This window comes from Rattus norvegicus, chromosome 5 (assembly GCF_036323735.1).
Source record: "Rattus norvegicus strain BN/NHsdMcwi chromosome 5, GRCr8, whole genome shotgun sequence".
NCBI lineage: Eukaryota > Metazoa > Chordata > Mammalia > Rodentia > Muridae > Rattus > Rattus norvegicus.
The window spans coordinates 147,165,569-147,189,175 of record NC_086023.1 but is presented as its reverse complement, the minus strand read 5'-3'; the positions used below and the strand labels follow the sequence as shown (position 1 = coordinate 147,189,175).

At 47.3% G+C, this 23,607-nt stretch overlaps 1 protein-coding gene and 1 long non-coding RNA gene across 5 annotated transcripts in view; one reads left to right on the top strand and one right to left on the bottom strand.

Annotated features, from left to right (window-relative positions):
* Lck (LCK proto-oncogene, Src family tyrosine kinase) overlaps window positions 1-16,534 on the top strand; it is a 28,626-nt gene extending 12,092 nt beyond the window's left edge. Inside the window, exons 1-13 of one of the 3 annotated variants that reach the window (XM_006238932.4) lie at window positions 5,505-5,642; window positions 5,740-5,849; window positions 6,563-6,644; window positions 6,818-6,908; window positions 7,174-7,272; window positions 7,568-7,671; window positions 7,879-8,028; window positions 8,305-8,457; window positions 8,596-8,775; window positions 10,824-10,900; window positions 10,982-11,135; window positions 11,216-11,347; window positions 15,911-16,528. In XM_006238932.4, coding sequence (XP_006238994.1) covers window positions 5,615-5,642; window positions 5,740-5,849; window positions 6,563-6,644; window positions 6,818-6,908; window positions 7,174-7,272; window positions 7,568-7,671; window positions 7,879-8,028; window positions 8,305-8,457; window positions 8,596-8,775; window positions 10,824-10,900; window positions 10,982-11,135; window positions 11,216-11,347; window positions 15,911-16,113 — 1,563 coding nt within the window. In that variant the 5' untranslated portion in view covers window positions 5,505-5,614 and the 3' untranslated portion in view covers window positions 16,114-16,528. Of the gene's footprint in view, window positions 1-5,504; window positions 5,850-6,562; window positions 6,645-6,817; window positions 6,909-7,173; window positions 7,273-7,567; window positions 7,672-7,878; window positions 8,029-8,304; window positions 8,458-8,595; window positions 8,776-10,823; window positions 10,901-10,981; window positions 11,136-11,215; window positions 11,348-15,910 lie in introns of those variants that run through there. The other 2 variants (NM_001415870.1, NM_001100709.2) reach the window with 2 other exon arrangements.
* On the bottom strand, window positions 1,353-23,602 carry LOC120102985 (uncharacterized). Of its 2 annotated transcripts, XR_005505000.2 has the most exons (4): window positions 23,388-23,602; window positions 21,920-22,001; window positions 8,284-13,250; window positions 1,353-3,702 (listed from the first exon to the last, which is right to left on the bottom strand). It is a non-coding gene; the product is annotated as an uncharacterized LOC120102985 (long non-coding RNA). The 2 variants fall into 2 exon arrangements; XR_010066650.1 differs by having other exon boundaries at window positions 21,920-23,602.
* Window positions 23,603-23,607: the final 5 nt, after the last annotated feature.

Below are 23,607 nucleotides of genomic sequence, written 5' to 3'. Positions count from 1 at the left end.
CTGGGACTTCAACCCAAAGCCTCGTGTGTGCCAAACAGGTGTCCTGAACTTCCCTCCCAAACCCAGACTTTTATTTTATTATTTAATTTATTTTTTGAGACATTCTCTTTATACAGCCCTGGCTATCCTGGAACTCATTCTGTAGACCAGGCTAGCCTCAACTCACAGAGACCTGCCTGCGTCTGCCTCCTGAGGGATGGGATTAAAGTCGTGGGCCACCATGTCCAGCCCAGGCCCCAGTCTGACAGGTGCCAGGTACTTTCTGGAGGGCCAGACCCAGTCCAGAATACATTTCTTTACTGAATGCTTTGACGTCTTCAAAGATTCCTTCTGCTCCTTCTGGACTTCCTTCACTGCCATATACCATTCCCCAGGCTAATTCAGACTCCTTACGTACCCAGGGAGGACCTTCAGTTCTTGATCCCGCTGTGTCCACTGCCCAACTGCTAGGATTATGAGTTTCTGGCCTCGTTTATCTTTCCTTTTTTGGTATTGGTGATTGCTCTCATGTGTGCTAGAGAAGCGGTGTACCTCTGGACTATAATCCTACCTCTTATGATTTTTTCATTTATTTTAGGTTTCTGAGACAGAGTCTATTGTAGCCCAGGGTAGCTTCAAACTCTCTATGTATCAAGGAATGACCCGAACTCCTTCCTCGCCCTCCTGCTTCCGTCTCCCAGGTGTCAGAGTTATAGGTGGGCACCATCGTGCCTGGTTTGATGCCTGGTTTTTGTTGTAATTTTAGATAAAGTCTAAGGTGCCCAGGCTGGCCTCACATTTCTTCTTCTTCTTCTTCTTCTTCTTCTTTTCTTCTTCTTCTTCTTCTTCTTCTTCTTCTTCTTCTTCTTCTTCTTCTTCTTCTTCTCCTTCTCCTTCTCCTTCTCCTTCTCCTTCTCCTTCTCCTTCTCCTTCTCCTTCTCCTTCTCCTTCTCCTTCTCCTTCTCCTTCTCCTTCTCTCTCCTTCTTTTTTTTCAGAGCTGGGGACCGAACCCAGGGCCTTGCGCTTGCTAGGCAAGCGCTCTACCACTGAGCTAAATCCCCAACCCCTGGCCTCACATTTCAAGAGCCCAGCCTTTACTATCCAAAGTGTCTGGCCTGCTGTACATGACTCTCAGGCCTTTTATTTCCTTAAATTTTCTTTTCTCTCCTTTTCTTTCTTTCATTCTTTTTATTTTTTTATTTTTTTTCAAAACAGGGTTTCTCTGTGTGGCCCTGGCTGTCCTGGAACTCTGTAGACCAGGCTGGCCTTCAACTCAGAGATCTGCCTGCCTCTGTCTCCCAATTGCTGGAATTAAAGGCCTGCACTGCCACTGCCCAGTTTTAATTTTTTTCTGACAGGTTTATTTGCTTCCTTGTTTGTGTGTGTGTGTGTGTGTGTGTGTGTGTGTGTGTGTGTGTGTGTATTTATGTCTGTCAGTATATCTGTACACTCTGTGAATTCCTCTTGCCAGAGGAGACCTGAGGAGGGTAGATCCCCTGGAACTGAAGTTACAGATGGCTGTGAACCTTTAAGTAGGTACTGGGAATCAAATTCCTGCCTCCTGAGAGAGCACCCAGTGCTCTTAGCCACTGAACCATCTCGCCATCTCCCCAGCCCCCTTCAAAAATATTTATCTTACTTTTAATTATGTGTATGTGGAGGAGGGGTGCTATGTATGCGTAAGATGACTGTGAAAGCCAGAGGTGTGAAGCCAGAGGTGTGAGGCCTTTCTAGAGCTAGGCTTACAGGCAGCCTGGTGGGGGCTGGGAGCCAGACTCTGGTTCTGTGCTTTTCAAGCATCAAACCATCTCTCTTGCCCCAGATAGGTTTCGTGTAGTAGCACAGGTTAGCCTCGAACTCTTGATCTTCCTATCTCAGCAACACACCCAGCTGCAACCTATGCCATTAGGTCTTAAATCACCATCCTCTCCTCTTCCTCCTCCTCCTCCTCCTTCTTTTTGCTTTTTTACATTTTTTAAATTTTCTGTGTCTGTGTGCTGCTGAAGTGCCTGAGCTCACGGTGTGGGCGGAAGACAGGATATCAGATCCCTTGGAACTGGACTTAGACGGTTGTGAGCCAAAACGTGGCTGCTGGGACTCAAACCCAGGTCCTTTGGAGGAGTGGCAAGGGTTCCTAACCAAGCCAGCCCCTAAATCACCGTCCTTAACCCCAAATGTATTTCTTGTGTTTGCTTTTTTTTCTTTTCTTTTCTTTTTCCTTTGAGACCCAGTGTATGTCTCATCATGTAGCCTTGGATAGCCTGGAACTCACCATGTAGACCAGGTTAACCTCGACCAAGTAGAAATCTGCCTGCATCTGCCTCCCAGAGCTGAGAGCTCCATTTAAAAGGCCTGAGTCATCACACCGTGTCTCTTGCCTTTTCCCAAAGCCTCTAAAAATGCCAGTTCTAAAAGGCACCACCTTACCGCTCTAAGTGCACAGATCACCCACTGTGGCACAGCTTAACCAACCCGTGTTTTCCTAGGGCCCCTGCAAATCACAAACAGGATGCTTACTCACTCTCCACTTTTCTTCTGGGAGTTCCTGCCACTGCCAGCCACTGTCTGGCCATAAGATAGCTGAGCTGATAAGACAGCCCATGGAGCCTTGATGAGTTGAGTTATGGCCTCCCAGCCACGGGATGAAGGAAGAGTGAATGTGTGAATGTGTTCGTCTACTCCTTTCTTGAGTCTCCCCCTCCCCACTAGTTTCTGAGGCGAGGTCTCTTGTATCCCAAGCTAACCTTGAAATCCTGATTCTCCTGCCTCCACTCCAGTGCTAGAACTACCTGTGTGGAACACACACCAAGTCCGAGTCTATTCAGTGCTGGCAATTGAAGCTTAGGATATTTGGCAAAGCACTACCCACTGAACTACCTCCACAACCCCTCTGAAGATGTTTCTTGATTTGGCTCAATGTTCCAGGGATGTTTTATTATCCCTCATATAGCCACACATTGTTTACAGTCTAATACCCAGGGAGATGCACACTGTAAGTTCCGGAACCCGTGGGATGCTATGAGTGGCTCAGGTTAAAAACCATGAGCCTGAAGAGGATTAGTCTTCAATTCCGGTTTCTCACAGTCCCATGCAGGGGTGGGTAAAGCTGAAGGGTGCTGGTGGGTGCCTTTCCGAGCTCCTGCAAACTGAGCTAATATATATCGGGTGACCTAAGAAAAGGGGTTGGCAAATCTCAGTGACAGACGAGGAGAAGAATGGTTTGGACAAAATCAGGCACACTAGTATTATCTTACTGCATTTTGTTTTCTGGAGTTTTGTTCTCAGTTTGCCTTGTTTCTAAGAGAGGATTTCGTGGAATCCAGGCTGGTCTCGAACTCCCTGTGTAATGAGGACTGACCTCGACATTTTGATCCTCCAGCCTCTACCTCCCAAGGGCCGGGATCATAGACCTACAATCCAAGTAATATTTTAGCATAGGTCTTTCAGATTCTCAAGCTGGGTCTTCTGAAGTCTGCTAGCCAGATGTCTCCCCTTGCTCCCACATCAACTTGGATACGGCATAAATTAACAAGGCTTGTTTTGCTGTACTGCTTCAGGCAGGCCTCCCTGGGGCTTGCTTTGATCATCTAAAATCGAAAGTCAAAGCTACATGTGACAGTGTTTGAGTGACAGTGTTCGTCCAGCCACCTATGATGCTGAGCAGAAAGTCCACTTGAACACAAGAGTGCTGGACCAGCCTGGGCAATGCAGTGAGACCCCATCTGAAAATTAAACAAACAAACAAACAAACAAACAAACAAAGCCAGTGGTTAGGTTTGATGGTTTAAGACCTCTGCAGGTGCAAGAAGAATCTGAACTTAGTCTCCACATCCCGCTGATGGGTGCCGCAGGCTTCCAGGGGGGTGATACACAGCTTCTATTCTTGTGCCCCATCAAGGGGGTAGGGCAGCAGATGGAGAGATGGCGCAGGTGTTACTAGTCCCTGTTGCTTTTTCTCCAGACTTGGGTTCTGTGTCTAGAGGTCAAGTCGAGTGCCTCAGCCTGCTGTGGCTTCAGTTCTGGGGTATCCAAAGGCCTCTGTGTGCACCCCGCACTGCGTGCGCACGCACGCGCGCGCACACACACACACACACACACACACACACACACACACACATATGGAGGTACATTCAACTATAAATAAAAATAGAACTTTTTCTTTAAAGGAGAGGAGATAAGGAACATTGCATGTCCCTTGGAGCCTGGCCCAGCAATTGTGGCCTGAGGAAAATGGGGCAGGAGCCCGAGAGGCACAATGTGACATTTGAGCGCAAACTTACAGATGGAGTTAGAGGGTAGCGGGTGGGTGTGAGAGTCACAAACACAGGGTAGGCAAAATGGCGCATCTGATGAGGCGTTCTCGCCCTCCGCTGAGCCTACCAATCTGAGTTCAATCCCCAGACACCCAGGTTGTGGAAGGAGCGAACCTGTTCCTGAAATTGTCTTCCTACCTCCACACCTGAGCTGTAGCACACACACACATACACTAAAAAGTAAAAACAAAAACAGAGTCAGAAACACAATGGCGTGGTCTAAGGACAATAATGGTGGGTGAGTGGTGAAAACAAAGTAGTTCAAAGTACAAGTTGCATGTGTGTGTGTGTGTGTGTGTGTGTGTGTGTGTGTGGTGTGTGCGCGTGTGTGTCTGTTTGTGTGGTATATACCATAATAGACTGCAGTACTGAGAGAGGGACTAGGTCTTTTTTTTTTTTCCCCTCTTTTTTCTTTTTTTCAGAGCTGGGGACCGAACCCAGGGCCTTGCGCTCGCTAGGCAAGCGCTCTACCACTGAGCTAAATCCCCAGCCCCGGGTCTTCTTGACAACAAAAACATGACAGTGTAGCCCTTTATTAGTCCTAACACTCAGAGACAGGCAGATGTCTGCAAGTTTGAGGCCAGCCTGGTCTATAAAACGAGTTTTAGGCCTCAGGGTCAGCTGAGGCTACGTAGTAAGACCTCAGCTAAAGAACTAAAACAAAACTTAATCTTCTCGTGGTAAACCGTTTGTTGAGGACCAGTGCTCAGGAAGGAGGGACATGGGGATTCCAGAGGCTTCGGAGGGAGCCCTGCTGTGACTTGCTGTGTCTATGAGGTTCTGCTTGATTTCACTTGACGAAAAGTTTCCACAGCTAAACCAGGCAAGTGAGCAACGCAATTACAGCCAACGAGGCCACCAACAGTTTTCCTTCTGCTGCTCAAAAGCTTGTCTGAAGAAACCCTCTGAAGGGGACTGTGGTTGTGAGTGGGGGTGGGGGTGATGAGCTGAAGGTTGACTGTAAGGAGTTGGAACCTCTCAGCTTCAGTAGCTAGGCAGGGGACTTGTACTGAGAAGGGACAGACACCCTTCATGGTAGAGGTGAGTGGAATGAAAATCTAGGTTTCCCCCAGAGCTTGGCAAAGTGTGTGTGTGTGTGTGTGTGATGTCTCCCAGGTAGTCCCCCAATTGGGGACTAGCAGAGCTGAGGAGGGCAGGAAGTGGGTAACTAGACTAACAAAGACGGCGGTTTGCCCTTCCCAGGTGGGAGGGTGGGGACCAGCCTTGGGCCTGAGCCTCCTGTGAACTCGTTGCTTGAGGGCTCGGAGTAAACCCAGTGGGAAACTAGAATTCCACTTTTCAGCTCTTCTGTCTACGGCCAATGGGGGCCTCTGAGCTGACAATCTCAGGTAGTTTTTGTAGTTTCCTGGGCTGTGCTCTAGGATGTCTGATGTTGGGGGAACTGGCTTAGGGGGAGCTCCTTCAGGCCTCTCTACATTCCTTCAGGGATCATGGGCTGTGTCTGCAGCTCAAACCCCGAAGATGACTGGATGGAGAACATTGACGTGTGTGAAAACTGCCACTATCCCATAGTCCCACTGGACAGCAAGAGTACGGTAAGAGGAAGATGGGATTGGTGAAGGGATGGGGGGATAGGAGTGGTGAAGGGAGGGGGGAGATAGGATTGGTGAAGGGATGGGGGGGATAGGAGTTATGAAGGGATGGGGGCTGGGAGGGATGGGATTGGTGAAGGGATGGGGGATAGGATTGGTGAAGGGGTGGGGGTTGGGGGATCGGATTGGTGAAGGGCTGGGGTGGGAGGGCAGATAGGATTAGTGAAGGGATGAGGGGAGATAGGATTGGTGAAGGGATGGGAGGAGAGAGGAGTGGTGAAGGGATGGGCAGGTGGGGGATAGAATTGGTGAAGGAATGGGGGTAGGATTGGTAAAGGGCTGGTGTGGGGGGTTTAGGATTGGTAAAGGGATGGCATGGAGGAAACATTGTGTATCCAGGGGGAAAAAATAAATAAACGGATCACAACTAAAGGCTCTGGAAATAGCAGCATTCCCATCTTCTCTGGAGTGCATCACAGAAGAGGTCCACATAGAGGAATGGACCTTCCTAAAGTCAAATGTGCACGCGCGCGCGCGCGCGCGCGCACACACACACACACACACACACACACACACACACACACACGCACACAGTTGGTGAATTCAGAGGCAAGGTCCAGCCAGACTGGAGAAATAGAAAGAGTATAGAGGGGAGGGGAACCAGGGTCAGATCCAGTTTTTTTTCTCTGATCCCAGCCTCATTTCCTACCCCACAGCTGCCCATCCGGACCGGCTCTGAAGTTCGGGACCCACTGGTCACCTATGAGGGCTCCCTCCCACCAGCCTCCCCGCTGCAAGGTGACTCCATCCACAGCGTGTGAAACATAATAACAGCAGACTGTGGAGGCTTGCCCGTTCCTGTCCATACCCTCTTCCCCATCTCTCCACTTAGTCTGCATCCTGTGTCTCTAGAACGTCACTGTTCCTGTCAGCCCCAGGCTGGGTCCTCTTGACTCCTTCTCTCTTTACAGACAACCTAGTTATTGCCCTGCACAGCTATGAGCCCTCCCATGATGGAGACTTGGGCTTTGAAAAGGGTGAACAGCTCCGAATCCTGGAGCAGTGAGTATACCTCTAACCTACCTTGCCGTGTGTGTGTGTGTGTGTGTGTGTGTGTGTGTGTGTGTGTGTGTGTGTGTTTGTGTGTGTGTGTGTGTCCTCAGCCCTCCTGCACCCCTGACTGGCTCTGGCCACAGCAGAGGGCTTTTGGAATGAGGTAGAAATCTCCAGAGTGCTTGATACGGGGGAGTGATGGCCTAGTCTAACTGGGGACTCTGAGGGGTTTCCAGTGGCTCTGTACACCGTGATGATGGTCTCTGTGGTGCAGGAGCGGTGAGTGGTGGAAGGCTCAGTCCCTGACCACTGGCCAAGAAGGCTTCATCCCCTTCAACTTCGTGGCGAAAGCAAACAGCCTGGAGCCTGAACCGTGAGCAGGAGACCTCTGTGGGGATGGGAGGGGTGGGGAGTAGGGGAGGCACATCCAGGGATCTCAGAACAGGGCGTGGTCCAGGGAGTGGGGGGAAGTTTGACTGGGATGGAGGAAGAATTGGACAAAGGTGGCACAGGCTTTTAATCCGAGCACTTCGGAGGGAGGGGTAAGCGAATCCCTGAGTTAAGGCCAGTCTGGTCTACAGAGGGAGTTTAAGGACAGCCAGGGCTGCACAAAACAAAAAAGAAAGAAATAGACCAACAGCCGATGGTCTTGCGTCTGCTTTACACAGTTGGTTCTTCAAAAATCTGAGCCGTAAGGACGCCGAGCGGCAGCTTTTGGCGCCCGGGAACACGCATGGATCCTTCCTGATCCGGGAAAGCGAAAGCACCGCCGGTGAGAGAGAGCCTGGTGGGCGGAGCCTCGGTGTGGGCGGGGCTGTGAGGTGAGGGCGGACGCCTGCGGGCGAGGAGATGGGCGGGGGGTGAAGAGCAGGAGGAAACGGGTGCGGTGGCCACCTGATTTATGGAAGGCAATCCGCCTCTTTTTCTTTTCCCTTTTCAACTAATCTCTTTCCTCCTACCCTCTCCAATCTTTCTTCAGGATCCTTTTCACTGTCAGTCAGAGACTTCGACCAGAACCAGGGAGAAGTGGTGAAACATTACAAGATCCGTAACCTAGACAACGGTGGCTTCTACATCTCCCCTCGTATCACTTTTCCCGGACTACACGATCTGGTCCGCCATTACACCAGTGAGCTCTGGCGGAATGCGTTCACCTGTGCCTTTCCTAGCAGCCTATCTACCCCCAGTCCTTCTTAGAGACCCTCCAAGCATCTTTCTTTCCCCTTCAATGGATGAGGGGTATAGTACCTGACCCTGGACCCTGCAGGCTAATGTTGGATGACCCACACGTCTCCCCTCCCATGTCAGTCTGTTATCCCTACGAATAAAGTGGAGAGAGGTAGGAGCTGAAGGGAGCATCCAAGGTCTCTAGTGACCGCCTTACCCTTCTCCTTTGTCCATGCAGACGCCTCTGATGGGCTGTGCACAAAATTGAGCCGTCCTTGCCAGACCCAGAAGCCCCAGAAACCATGGTGGGAGGACGAATGGGAAGTTCCCAGAGAGACATTGAAGTTGGTTGAGCGGCTGGGAGCTGGCCAGTTCGGGGAAGTGTGGATGGGTGAGTGTGGCTCTCTGTACTGATTGGAAAGAGGGGAGGAAGTGTGAGCTTCCTCTCACACTGGCCTATTCAGGGCGGCTGCCTGGTTCGTCAGGATCTTGACCTCTGTAACTCCTCTACCCGTATCCCGTCTCCCAGGATACTACAATGGACACACGAAGGTGGCAGTGAAAAGTCTGAAGCAAGGGAGTATGTCTCCTGATGCCTTCCTGGCAGAGGCTAACCTCATGAAGCAGCTGCAGCACCCGCGGCTCGTCCGGCTTTATGCAGTGGTCACCCAGGAGCCCATCTACATTATCACAGAATACATGGAGAACGGTGGGTATGCTTCCATGTCCAGCCGCTTGAGGGCGCTATTGTGGCCTCACTGCCTTTTGCACCCAGGCTAGGAATGTGCTTTTTTTCTCTGGCCTGCCACTGAAGGTTTCTAAGGACGCTTTCCTGGGCCCCTAGGCCTCTGATCTATCAGTTCTAATTCTGATAGTCCCTGATGTGCAGTTTCTGTTGCCTTCTGCCAATGCCCACCTGGATCCCAGAATGCTTGACCCAAGAAATAGTGTGCGGTGCCTGGTGCCTGAAGAGACCAGAAAAGGGTGTGGGATACCCTGGAGTTACAGACAGTGGTGAGCTACTGGAGATCAAACCCAGGTCCTCTGGAGGGACAGCCAGTGCTCTCCTCAAACACTGAGCCACCTTCTAGCCCCAACATGTAGTATGTTTGTGAAGGATCCAAGAGTCTGACTGCCCGGATAGAGTTGAGGCTTTATAATCTTGTATGGCTTTGGGCTGATCACATCATTGCTTTCTGCTGCAAATAGTTCTTTTTAATCTGTAAAATAGTGGGTTTAGGGCCAGCAAGATGGCTCGTCAGATAAAGGTGCTTGCTGTCAAGCCTGACAAACAGGAGTTCAATGCATGGAATCCACATGATAGAGGGAAAGAGCTGACTCTTGAAAGTTATAGAGGACAACTGTACATACGTGTGCAATGGCACATACGTGTGCCATCCCCTATGAATATAATACATGTAATTAAAACATAGTGGTGCTAAGAGAAGAGTAATTCTCCATGGTTGCTATGGGGATTGAGAGGAACAGTTCCTGTCCAGCCTTGTTTTGATGTGGTTTACAATGTTTAGAGTACAAAAATCTGTCCACCTTTCAGAAAGGGAAACAAACTGTTCATTGGCTAATGATTCCTGGAAATGGCAAATAGGTTTTCTTATTGGTAGTTTTGTTTTGTTTTTTTTTTTTCTTTTTAAGACAGGGTCTCTCTGTGTAGCCCTGACTGTCCTGGAACTCACTCTGTAGACCAGGCTGGCCCTGGAGTCAGAGCTCTGCCTGCCTCTGTCTCCTGAGTGCTGGGATTAAAGGTGTATGCTGTCGTAACCAGCTGAAACCTGATTTTGATCATGGACACTGAGAAAAGCAGTTTGTGACTTAGGGATGTTCCCAAATACCCTAGGAATGTAGATAGTGAAGATATTTCATTTCATTTCGTTCTTTTTTGGTTTGGCTTTTCAAGACAGGGTTTCTCTGTGTCCTCTGCCTCCCCCGTGCATGGAATAAAGGCCACTACCACAAGGCTTTTTTTTTTAAAACACAGAATTTCTCTGTGTAGCCTTTGCTGTTCTGGAACTCTCTCTGTAGACCAGGCTGGCCGTGAACTCACAGAGATCCGTCTGCCTCTGTGTCCCCAGGGATTAAAGCTGTGCATCACCGTTCCCTGGCCTCTTTTTGTTGTTGTTTTTGGTTTTTTGAGATAGGGTTTCTCTGTGTAGCCCTGGCTTTCCTGGTCCCCAAATCAGAGATTTGCCTACCTCTGCCTCCCTAGTACTGGGATTCAAATTGCGTGCCACAATTGCCCTGCTGATTAGGTGAGGAATTTATGAGGGCTGGTAGGAATAGTGTAGAAGAGTGATCCAGCCAGACAGGAAAGGAAAAGAAGAAAATTTCTAGAAGACAAGAGATGAAGCAAAGCGATTTGGAAGAAAGAGTCTAGCACTCTGTGTGAAGAATCCAACAATAGTCTGTGGTAGAGAAAGACAGGCCTTTGGGAAGAAGACAGCCATGAAACATGCTGCTGGGCTTTGGCTGCTGCAGAGATGGGGCTCTGCCTTAACTGATGAAAAAAGCCTCTGGATCCTCTGCCCATCCTAGCCCTCTAAAAGGCCATCCCATATGCTAAGTGTCCCCACCTTCCTCACAGCATCCCCCCTCCAACCCCCAAGCACACACTCTCTTCTCAGTCAGAGTGAGCTTCCTTGCCGAGGTCAGGCACTACTTCCAGAACCTACGTGGAGCTGGAAGGGTCTAGGGGCTTCCCCCTGGGCAATTTAAGTCAACAACTCTTGCTTTTGCTCACAGGGAGCCTAGTAGATTTCCTCAAGACTCCCTCGGGCATCAAGTTGAACGTCAACAAACTTTTGGACATGGCAGCCCAGGTAAGGAGACTGGCAAAGGGCATGACCTGTGCGGCTACAGGTCAGTGAGATAAACACTGGTGACCTACTCCTGGCCTGCAGATTGCAGAGGGCATGGCGTTCATCGAAGAGCAGAATTACATCCATCGTGACCTGCGGGCTGCCAACATCCTGGTGTCTGACACGCTGAGCTGCAAAATTGCAGACTTTGGCCTGGCACGTCTGATTGAGGACAATGAATACACGGCCCGGGAGGGTAGGTGTGGGACAGAGAGGAGGTTCACCACCTGCAGGAGAGCAAATACACTCAGGTGAACTAACTTCGCTTCCCTCTAGGGGCCAAGTTTCCCATTAAGTGGACAGCACCAGAAGCCATTAACTATGGGACCTTTACCATCAAGTCAGATGTGTGGTCCTTCGGGATCCTGCTGACAGAGATCGTCACCCATGGCCGGATCCCTTACCCAGGTGAGCATTAAGAGAAGCAACTCCAAGGGATTGGGGATTTAGCTCAGTGGTAGAGCACTTGCCTAGCAAGCGCAAGGCCCTGGGTTCGGACCCCAGCTCCAAAAAAACAAAAGAAAAAAAAAAAAAAAAAAGAGAAGCAACTCCAAGTCTATGAGGAAGGGGAGCAAATCCATACGTTCCCGCTCTCTTCTACCCAGGCTCAGACTCTGAAACTCCAAGTTGCTTCTCTTCCATTCACTTGGGCTTGTGACTCTGAAATCCTCTGTTAGATGCTTCATTTCCTGCTAGATCCTGTCTCTGCCTCTGAGTCCCCACACCTCTAAAAAACTCCAGCTCTTCCTTGCTTAATTGTGGCCACCTAGTATGCCAGAAGTAGACTGGCACAGGAGGTAAAACCTTTCTCTCTGTCTCTGTCTCTCTCTCTGTCTCTCTATCTCTCTGGTGTGAGTGTGTGTGTGTGTGTGTGTGTGTGTGTGTGTGTGTGTGTGACAGGGTTTCTCTGTGTGGCTCTGGCTGTCCAGGAACTCACTATGTAGACCAGGCTAGCCTCAAAACTTAGAGATCCATTTGTCTCTGCCTCCAAAATGCTGGGATTGAAGTGTGCCACCACTGCTTGACCTCTGGTTTCTTAAATATGAGATCAGAATAGTGCTTAGGGCACACTAAGCCATTGCTAGTCATCACTCTGGGTAAGTTATGTTACCCTCTGAGCCTCAGTTTCCCGGTGTACAACAATGGATTTTGGGAAACACTCTGACCCATGGGAGCTGCTCAGTAAGCACTGGTCCTTTCCTACAGAGACCTAACAGGTAAAGAGACCACATAGACCCCTCCTCCTTCTAGAAAAGGTCCTTACCCCATGTTCACCCACGATGGGTAGGATTTTATTGAATGTTTATTTTTTAGCCATTACTTTTTTGGAGACAATGTTGTACGTAGCCCAGGCTGGCCTTTAACTCTCTCTGAGTCTGAGATGCTCCCTGAGCTCCCGATATTCCTGCTTCTACCTCACGAGGAGGTGCTTGTATTACAGGCATGGGCCTGTGTACCTGGGCATCAGACCCAGGCCCTGTGCATGCATGGTCAGTGCTACCACCGAACCATATCTCTAAGCCTATAGGTGGGATTTTTCTAGAAGGAATTTGATAACCTTTGCAGAAAGAAAATGCCACAGAAAAGAATAAGCTAGTTCAGAGGTCAGATTAGGGGCTGGGGATTTAGCTCAGTGGTAGAGCGCTTACCTAGGAAGCACAAGGCCCTGGGTTCGGTCCCCAGCTCCGAAAAAAAAAAAAAAAAAAAAGAACCAAAAAAACAAAACAAAACAGAGGTCAGATTAGCCGAAACTTCCCACAGGCCCAGGGCAACAGGTGCTGAAATTGATCCCAGGAGTGTAAAGACACTTTGAATCAGGTTAGACTCCTCTAACAGTTAGAGGCTAAAAGATTTCCCAGCTCTGGGCTTGTCCTATCTCACAGCCTAGTATTCACCTCCTGGGCCTAGTCCCAAAAGCTCGAGATGCCTCCTCACTGCTCTGTCCATGGGCTCTCATCCCCGAGTACCCATCACTGTCGTCAAGTTAGAACGATCTCAGGTATACCTTATAAAAGCACGCCTCCTAGTCAGGCACATCTTATGTGTACTGGCTCATTCAGTCCCCGCCGTAACTCCGTGAGGAGGAACGAGGACTACTCTGTATTCTAGAAGAGGAAGCTGAGGGGTGACTCAGTCAGGGTCTCGCTGCTGGCATGTGTGTTGTGGAGTATGTGACCGTCATTGGCACATAGATGTGAGCCTGACATTCAGCCGGAAATGCTGGTGTGCTTGACCTTAATGAATCCCGGCATCGGTTTGGAATGGTAGCTCCTGGTTCGGAACCTCACCTGCGCTGGTCAGCATTCTATAACTGAAAAAGAAAACACATCAAAGAGTCCTGAGAGGACCCAGATGACCCAGAGGTTAAAAGCGTGTGCTGAGCAAGCCTGATATCCCAAGTTCACTCCCCCATATTCATGTAAAGGTAGAAGAAGAGAACCCACGTTTCAATCAATCATTCATTCATTCATTCATTCATTCACTCACTCACACATGCACTTATTTATTTATATTTTTTGGAGACAGGGTTTCTCTGCATAGACCTCGGCTGTCTTGGAAGTCACTTTGTAGACCAGGGGATCTGGTTTCCCCTGCTTCCACCTCCTGAGTGTTGGGATTAAAGGCACCGTGGCCTGGCTGAGATCCCACACTTAAAAGTTTTTATCTGAGGGGTTTGGGGGAGACTGGAGAGATGGCTCGGGAGCTAAGAGCACTGGCTGCTCTTCCAGAGGACCTAGGTTCAGGTCTCAGCACCCATAGAACAGATTACAGCCGTCTGTAATTCCAGTTCCAAGGAATTCAGTGCCCTCTTCTGGCCTCCTTGGGCACTGCACAGGTGTGATATGTGTACATGTAAAACACACTCATGTACATAGACATAAAGTTTTAAGCCAAAGATGGCGGCACACACCTTAATCCCAGCACTCGGGAGGCAGAGAGGCAGGTGAATCTGAGTTTAAAGGCAACCTGCTTTACAGAGTTCCAGGACAGCCAGGGATACACAGAGAAACCCTGTTTCAACCCCCCCCACACACCAATAAAATAAAATACTTAAAAAAATCATTTTTAAAAAGTTGTTCTCTGGGGTTGGGGATTTAGCTCAGTGGTAGAGCGCTTGCCTAGCAAGCGCAAGGTCATAGGAAAAAAAAAAGTTGTTCTCTGACCTCCACATATGTGCTTTGGCTCATGTGTAGGCTCCTTCACATCCTACACGAAATTAATAACAATTAAGTAAATGTAATATATTTTATTTATTTTTTTATTCTTTTTTTCGGAGCTGGGGACCGAACCCAGGGCCTTGCGCTTGCTAGGCAAGTGTTCTACCACTGAACTAAATCCCCAACCCATTTATTTTATTTTTTAAGAGGACCTTCTTTTTATTATTATTATTTATTTTGTGTATGTGAGTATACTATAGCTTTCTTCAGACACACAAGAAAGGGCATCAGATCCCATTACAGATGGTTGTGAGCCACCATGTGGTTGCTGGGAATTGAACTCAGGACCTCTGGAAGAGCAGTCAGTGCTCTTAACCGCTGAGCCATCTCTCCAGCCCAAGAATATTTTTTTTTTTTGGTTCTTTTTTTCGGAGCTGGGGACCGAACCCAGGGCCTTGTGCTTCCTAGGCAAGCGCTCTACCACTGAGCTAAATCCCCAACCCCAAGAATATTTTTTTAAAAGAAGTTTGCTGAGCGTGTTGGTACATCCTTTAATCCCAGAATTTGGGAGGCAGAGGCAGGCAAATCTTTTTTTTTTAACTGTTGTTTTTGATTTTTTTTTTTTTTTTCGGAGCTGGGGACTGAACCCAGGGCCTTGCACTTGCTAGGCAAGAGCTCTACCACTGAGCTAAATCCCCAACCCTGTTTTTGATTTCTTGAGACACTGTTTCTCTGTAGAATTCTGGCTGTCTTAGAACTCTGTAGACTAGGCTGGCCTCAAACTCACAAAGATTCTTTACCTCTGAGTGATGGCACTACTCCCATCTTGACCCCCTTTCTTTCTTTCTTTCTTTCTTTCTTTCTTTCTTTCTTTCTTTCTTCCTTCCTTTCTTTCTTAAGACTTACTTATGTATATGAGAACACTGTCTTCAGAAACACCAGAAGAGGGCATCAGATCCCATTACAGATGGTTGTGAGCCACCATGTGGTTGCTGGGATTTGAACTTAGGACCTGTGGAAGAGCAGTCAGTGCTCTTAAAGATTTATTTATTTATTTATTTATTTATTTATTTATTTATTTAATGTATACGAGTACACTGTAGCTGTCTTCAGACACACCAGATCTCATTACAGATGGTTGTGAGCCACCATGTGGTTGCTGGGAATTGAACTCAGGACCTCTGAAAGAGCAGTCAGGGCTCTTAACCACTGAGCAATCTCTCCAGCCCGAGCAGTCAGTGCTCTTAACCACTGAGCCATCTCTCTAGCACCTTGGATCCCATTTCTTAAAGGTTCTACAATCTCCCACTAATGCCGTGAATTGGGGCCAGGCTTACAGCACGTGGGGAGACATTCAACATCCAAGCTGTAGGCTGGGGTTGTAGCTCAATAATGGAGTGCCCATTTAATGTGTGTGAGGTCCTGTGTTCAATTCCAAGTACTATAGAAGTAGATGATAGATAGATAGATAGATAGATAGATAGATAGATAGATAGATAGACAGACAGACAGACAAGCAGATAGACAGACAGACAGAGCAAGCCAGCTGTGGTGGTACATTTCTTTAATCCTAGCATTGGGAGGCTGAGGCAGGGTCTCTATAAGTTTGAGGCCAGCCTGGTCTACAGAGTGAGTTCCAAGATAGCCAGAGCCACACAGAGAAACCCTGTCTCAAAAACAAACAAACAAACAAACAAACAACAACAGAAAAAAAAGAGAGAAAGAAAGAAAGAAAAGAGAAAAATCCAGTTTAGCATTAGCTTTGCTCTTAGGTTTCCAAAGCTTAGAGGCTGAGGTTCCGTCTGCCTTCCAGGAATGACCAACCCTGAAGTCATTCAGAACCTGGAAAAAGGCTACCGAATGGTGCGACCTGACAACTGCCCGGAAGAGCTGTACCACCTCATGATGCTGTGCTGGAAGGAGCGCCCAGAGGACAGGCCCACGTTTGACTACCTTCGGAGCGTTCTGGATGACTTCTTCACAGCCACAGAGGGCCAGTACCAGCCCCAGCCTTGAGGCCTTGCGGTCCCAAGATCCTCCCCTATCCCTCTGGAGTTCTTGTGCCCTATCCATGCGGCCTGTGCACACGTGGACTCCGACTCGGCACGTGAAGCCTGTGCGTGTGCCATACATAGCCGTTTTTGTCTCATACACACATCCGTAGTTATGTGGGTTCTACACATGTGCCTTATACCCATGGAACATGTGAGTCTAAGTCTTAGAGACCACCTAAGGTGTCTCTTTCCATTCCATTTTCTGAAACCACAGAGAGGAGAAGGCTTGTGATTGCTGCATGTGTCTGTCTACCACTGCCTTTCTGGGGGCCTCCAGGAAGGCCCTCCTTGTGGGCTGCCATCCAATCTAATGTCTCTGTGTGCTGTGCCTTGGTGGTACCACACACCAGGAGCTCAATAAAAGTCTGTTCAATTAAGGCTGTACAGTTTTCTACCGCACACTTCATTTCTTTGTGGCAGATAGTGGGGGGGTCGGATGAGAGAGACTGGGGTTGCTGGTGGACCACCTGGCCTAGGTTCTCTTGCTGTGATCGCTACAGGCTGTTTCTCCTGTAATGTAAGTGTGTCTCCACTGAACAAGGGAAGCACCATTACCATGTAAAACATGGTGTGAAGCCCTGGTGGTTGGGAGTCAACCCCCCGGAGACTGGGGAGTCCCTACACATACCATGCACACCACCGGAGTTAAACAAGAATAGTTTATTGAGTGCATACCATAATACTGGATGTCCAGGTCCTCAAGAGGGAAAAACATAATTGTGACACTAGTCTGCTCTCAGAGTAGACTTTTTATAGGAAAAAACCAGGTTCAAAAGTTTAAAGGGGGCTGGAGAGATGGCTCAGCGGTTAAGAGCACCCGACTACTCTTCTCGAGGTCCTGAGTTCAATTCCCAGCAACCACATGGTGGCTCACAACCATCTGTAAAGAGATCCGATGCCCTCTTCTGGTGTGTCTGAAGACAGCTACAGTGTACTTATATATGATAAATGAATAAAAAAATTTAAAAAAAATTTAAAAAAAAAGTTTAAAGGGCAAGGAGAAACAGTTGGTTTCCTAGGCAAAGTCTTATCAGCTAACCTTTAAGCTGATTGGTCCTGAGTAAGGTAAGGGAGGGGGGTCGATGGGTAGGGAACGGGAGGATTTCGGAACATTGAGATAACAGAGCATGAGTTTTATAATCATAACTTTTTAGCTTATTAGTAGCATTCTTTGGTGTCAGCGACAAAAACAAAAACAAAAACAAAACAACAACAACAACGAACCCGGAAGAGATTTCTTTTTTTTTTTTTTTTTTTTTTGGTTCTTTTTTTCGGAGCTGGGGACCGAACCGAGGGCCTTGTGCTTCCTAGGTAAGCGCTCTACCACTGAGCTAAATCCCCAACCCCTAAGGAAGAGATTTCTAAGTTTGACACCATCCTGGTCTACAGCACAAGTTTTAGGACAGCCAGGATTACATGGAAAAGCCGTGTCTCAGACACCAGCGGAGAAAAAAAAAATCTATACAGAGAAACAGTTTGTGGACCAGACAAAGACAGCGCTTGAGATAAGGGTTAACTCTCTTTGTGGATTTATTTTTGTGTCTGTAAACGTTTTGCCTGCAAATATGTCTGCGTACCATGTGCATGTCTAGTGCCCTCAGAGGTCAGAATTCAGAATCGGATGTCAGAAATGGAGTGAGGGGTGGTTGTGTGCCACCATGGAGATGCTGGGAATGGTCTTCCGTGAGAGCAGCCATGCTCCTAACAGCTGAGCCATAGCTCTAAACTACCATTTCATTTTTTAAAAAATGTGGTGTGTGTGTGTGTGTGTGTGTGTGTGTGTGTGTGTGTGTGAGAGAGAGAGAGAGAGAGAGAGAGAGAGAGAGAGAAGCTGGAGAGATGGCTCAGCAGTTAAAAACACTGACTGCTCTTCCAGAAGTCCTGAGTTCAAATCCCAGCAACCACATGGTGGCTCACAACCATCTGTAATGGGGTCTGACGCCCTCTTCTGTTCTGTCTGAAGACAGCTACAGTGTACTTATATATAATAAATAAATAAATCTTAAAAAAAAAAAAAGAAAATGCCTAGGAAGCGCAAGGCCCTGGGTTCGGTCCCCAGCTCCGAAAAAAAGAACCAAAAAAAAAAAAAAAAAAAAAAAAAAAGAAAAGAAAAGAGAGAGAGTTTATGTGTGTCAAAAGGTTAGGCAGTTAGACCATAACTATTGCCCCTGCAGAAAAGATCAGCCATGGGTTACTTATGTCCTATCTAGAACTTTCCCTAAGGCGCTCCTAGCATGTAGCAGCCCCAAGGTAGGATGCCACAACAGGATTTTTCCCCCTACATTATGGCTTTATATTCTATGTAGCACTTCTACTAGTCCAAGCTCAGAGATACCCTTCCTTCTAAAGCCAGGCATTCCTTACCTTTAAAGTTTGTGAGTGTAAGGAATTTCCTTTGTTCTGTTGACTCCTGCCAGATCTCTTATCCTAATTTCCCTGAGTCAGGTGTTTCCAACACTCCTAAGGGACATTTCACCCGAAAAACAAACAAATGGAGACCGAGACGGAAACCGGGCCACCCTGAATTGGGGTGAAAGTCAGGATAAGTGGAAGTCTGATGGCATTGTGTGTGTGTGTGTGTGTGTGTGTGTGTGTGCGCGTGTGTGTGTTTGTGTGTGTGTGTGTGTGTGTTTGTGTGTGTGTGTGTGTGTGTGTGTGTGTGTGAACCTACATGTGATGGTAGAGTCTTGGTGCATGACTGCATACCCTCAGAGTCAGAGGATGTTAGAGAGTTAGCTCTGTCTTTTGTGGGTCTTGGGCAGCAAACTCATGCCAGCAAATTTAAGAGCAAGTACTTTTCCCAACTAAGCCTGTTTTACTGGTCGAGGCCAGTGTACTTTACCCTTCTTATCCAACTTTACTTCACAAGTCCTAAACGGTGTGAGTGAGTTACCTCCCTTTTATACATCGGTTTTTTTTTTTTCTTTTTACAGATACTCATCTGAAGAATCATATTTAAGCCGGGTGTGGTGTCTCACACCTGTAAGCCCAGTATTCCAAGGCCGAGGCAGGAGGATCAACAAGAGTTTGAAGCCATGCTTAGTCACATGGTGAATTCTAGGGCATCCTAGGATATCAAAATCAAAACTCAGTCAAGAGCGACATTTGACTATACTTTTTTTTCTATTTATTTATTTATTCATTTTCTTTTTTTCTTTTTTTTGGAGCTGGGGACCGAACCCAGGGCCTTGCGCTTGCTAGGCAAGCGCTCTACCACTGAGCTAAATCCCCAACCCCCTATTTATTTATTATATAAGTACACTGTCGCTGTCTTCAGACAGGTGAAGAGGGCATCAGATCTCATTACAGATGGTTGCGGGCCACTATGTGGTTGCTGGGATTTGAACTCACGACCTCTGGAAGAGCAGTCAGTGCTCTTAACCACTGAGCCATCTCTCCAGCCCACTTGACTATACTTTTAAAGATTTATTTACCAAGTGCATGCATGTGTGCCTGCATGAACTTCTTTACGTCACTCCTATGTAGGTATAGTTGATTCAACTGCTGGGAACCAGACCCAGAGCCTCTGCCAGAGCAGTAATCTCTCCTAACTGCTAAGACATCTCGCCTGCCCCTTTCGATATATGTGTGTGTTTGTTGTTTGGTTGTTTGACACAGAGTCTCAGTGTGTAGTCTGGGCTGGCCTTGAACCTTAGATAGGACTTGGCTAACTTCCAAAATGTTTCAATGTAGTATTGATAGCTACGGTTCCAGGCACATTTGAGGCTCTAGATTTGATGGTAGATAAAATTCTCAAAAAGGCCAAATGGGGGCTGGAGAGATGAGTCAGTGGTTAAGAGCAAGGTCTGCTCTTCCAGAGGTCCTGAGTTCAAATCCCAGCAATCACATGGTGGCTCACAACCACCTGTAATGGGATCTGATGCCCTCTTCTGGTGTGTCTGAAGACAGTTATAATGTTCTTACATATAATAAATAAACCTTAAAAAAAAAAGATTCTGTACCTTAAAAAAAAAAAAAAAAAAAGAAGGCAGGGTTAGGGATTTGGCTCAGTGGTAGAGCACTTGCCCAGCAAGCGCAAGGCCCTGGGTTTGGTCCCCAGCTCTGAAAAAAAGAAAAGAAAAAAAAAAAAAAGGCCAAATGGGCTGGTAAGCCTGTGTGATCCCATGAAGTGGCACGCCATAATCTACTGGGGAGTGGAGGCTGAAGGTGAGCGAGTTCAAGGCCATCCTCAGTTAGTTACATGAATTATGATGCTGTGTCTAAAAACCAACACACGCACACATACACACTCACACATATGCAGACCCACACACATACACACACGTACACTCACAATCACGTGCACACAAACACAGTACATGCACACTTAAACACACAGATGCGCACACTCACACCCTTTGATACCATGCTGTGCTTACAATCTTAATAAGAGAATATATGGAAAGGCATATTATATACTGAGGGAAAATTGAAAGATGGTCTTTTTCTTTTATTACATTTTATGTTTTTATTAGTGTGTGTGCCACAACTTTCAACAGTTGCTTTGATCCTACCTTGTGGCCGCTGGGGATCAAATGTAGATCATCTGGCTTGGAGAGAGGTGATCCTTTCCCCACTAATCCATGATGCTGGCCCAAGAGTTACAATTGCAAGCATGTCACTAAAGTGGCAGAGATTTTTGTGCTAAGGATAACCTTAGATCCGCATGTGTGCTCAGCAAACACTCCACCATTTTTCGACAATAGGGACACCTCTCATCCAGGAAGAGATTTTTTTTTTCTTTTTTTCTTTTTTTCTTTTTTTCTTTTTCTTTTTCCGGAGCTGGGGACCAAACTCAGGGCCTTGCGCATGCTAGGCAAGCGCTCTACCACTGAGCTAAATCCCCAACCCCGGAATTTTTTTTTTTAAACAGGCTCTTGCTTTGTGGCCTTAGTTCACCTGAACTCGTGACTTTCCTATATTAGGGTCCTGAGTGAGGGGATCACAGACATGCCCTTCAGGACTCAGTATTTTCACCTTTATTTTAAAGATAATTCACTTAGCCAATTTATAAAACTGAGGAGATTTTATATATGAAACTCTAGTTCTGGGCTGTCTCTTCAACAGTGAGAGGTTTGGTTGCCTGGGGTTTGCCTGTCCTAGTGGAGCAGGTACTGACCATACAGTTTAGTTGAGACATGAATTTTCTGTCCTGCCAGGGTCTCTTCCACCCACTACCTAAGTCAAGTGTTTTTTTTTTTTTTTTTTTTTTTTTTTTTTTTTTTGGTTCTTTTTTTTTTTTTTTTCCGGAGCTGGGGACTGAACCCAGGGCCTTGCGCTTCCTAGGTAAGCATTCTACCACTGAGCTAAATCCCCAACCCCAAGTCAAGTGTTTTTAATCACCAAACCTGGTGCCGCTGTTCTCAGGTTAAAGAGGAAAACGAAGAAAGAAAATTAAAACCAAAGTTTAAAAAAAAAAAACAATCTAAATTTAAAACATAAAACTTCGAAATGGCAGTGTGTTTGATAAGAGAAGGGAGGGGTCATATATTCCTGTAAGGATGTGAAAAGCTCCAAGTTTTAAAATGAGCAAACAGACAATATCTGAGCCATAAGAGTATAAACTGATTCATTTCTGCCGCCTGCCTGGCCTCTGTGGGCATGTAAGGTTGTAAACCTTTCTACATCTTACAAAGTGCTTCGATGCCTATGAGTTCATTCCCGTAGTAGGTACTGTGGGCAGCCATGGAGCTGGTAAACTTTGGGGTCGTTGTCTCTCTAGTCTGCAAAGACGGAAAAGGAGTCCAAGAAACGCTAAGTAGACCCACCTAAAGCCAGCAGGGAAGCCATCACAGAGATCCACAGCCCAGCGCTGGTATGAAACTCGGGTGCCGCTATGTCTGTCCAGCACTGTGGTTTAAAAAAAAAAAAAAAGCTCAGCGCAGAGCCTTTTGGTTGACCAGTAATGACTGCTTGAAGATTGATGGATTCAGGATCTGGTGTGGTGGTTCTGTAGGAGCATGGGAGAGGACAGTTTCCTGCCATCTTGACACTCCCAGACATTTGTCAATGTCTAAGGACAATTTTGGGTGTCACAGTATGGGTGTGTGTAGGGTGTTGCCACTGGCATCTAAGAAGGCCAGGCATGCCAATTAACATCCACAAGGCTGAAGACAGCCAGGGTGTCAGTAATAGGAAGGTTAAGAAATTTTGCTGGCATGGTTTGGGGGTGGGGGAGTGGGGAAGCCTGATCTACAGAGTGAATTGCAAAACACTCAGGGCTACAGAAAGAAACCCTGTCTCTAAAAACAAAAAACAAAGGAACGAACAAACAAACAAACAAACAAACAACCCAAAACATAGACTTTCAGTTTACAAAAACTAAGTTCTGGTTAGGTGAGATGGTTCAGTGCATAAAAGTGCTTGTCACCATGCCTGACCAAGAGTTCAGTTCAATCCCCGGGACCTAAATTAGTGAAAGGAGAGAACCAACTCCTGTCTCTTGAAAGTTGTCCTCTGTCCTCTGATCGGCATCTCAGGCCCGCCCCGCCCCCACCCACCCCTCATGAGTGCCATTACATAGGAGCACTCTTTCTAGTAAATTAAAAACAAAGCATCATGGGGCTGGGGATTTAGCTCAGTGGTAGAGCACTTACCTAGGAAGCGCAAGGCCCTGGGTTCGGTCCCCAGCTCCGAAAAAAAAGAACCAAAAAAAAAAACAAAAAAACAAAAAAAACAAAGCATCAGGGGTTGGGGATTTAGCTCAGTGGTAGAGCGCTTGCTTGCCTAGCAAGCACAAGGCCCTGGGTTTGGTCCCCAGCTCCGAAAAAAAAAACCAAAAAAACAAAAATAAACAAAAAAAATACAAAGCATCAAGTCCTGCTACTTTGTCACCATGCTGGGGCATATAGGGTTTTGTCTTTTTTTTTTTTTAAAAGTGTGTACAATTGGAAATGGAATTTAATTTGTAACATTGAATAACTCCCAAAGACCTGAAGTTCTTCAACTTTATCTGTAAAATTGTTTTGTTATATTTTTGAGAGAGGCTTTCGCGATGGAGAGTAAGCTGGCCTCAATCTACAGAGACCTTCCTGACTCTGCCTCCTGAATGCTGGGATCAAGGACATGGCAACCACGCCCAACTGAAAAGGAGCTTTGAGTCCATCAGAACTTGTGAACACGAAAGGTCTTGCCCCACTACAGTAGGCCTTTGGATATTTTCTTTCTGTTCCTTGTCATTCATTTCTCTCTCTCGAGTTCTAATCCAGACCAAACCTAGTCTTTTAGCTGCCTGACCTTGCGCAAGCATCTTTCCCCGGGAAGCCTCGGCATATTCTCGGTAAAACGAGAAAGTTGGCCTCTGATCTTTGCACACGCTCCCAACTGTGAAGCCGGCTGCAGAGTTTACGGAGCAGACTCCCTCCCCCGGGACTTGATGGTATGGCCCCCGGACTCCCCCACCCCTCCGCGCCGGACTTTGGTACAGGCCCAGGGGGCCCGCCGTGGCTTCTCTAAG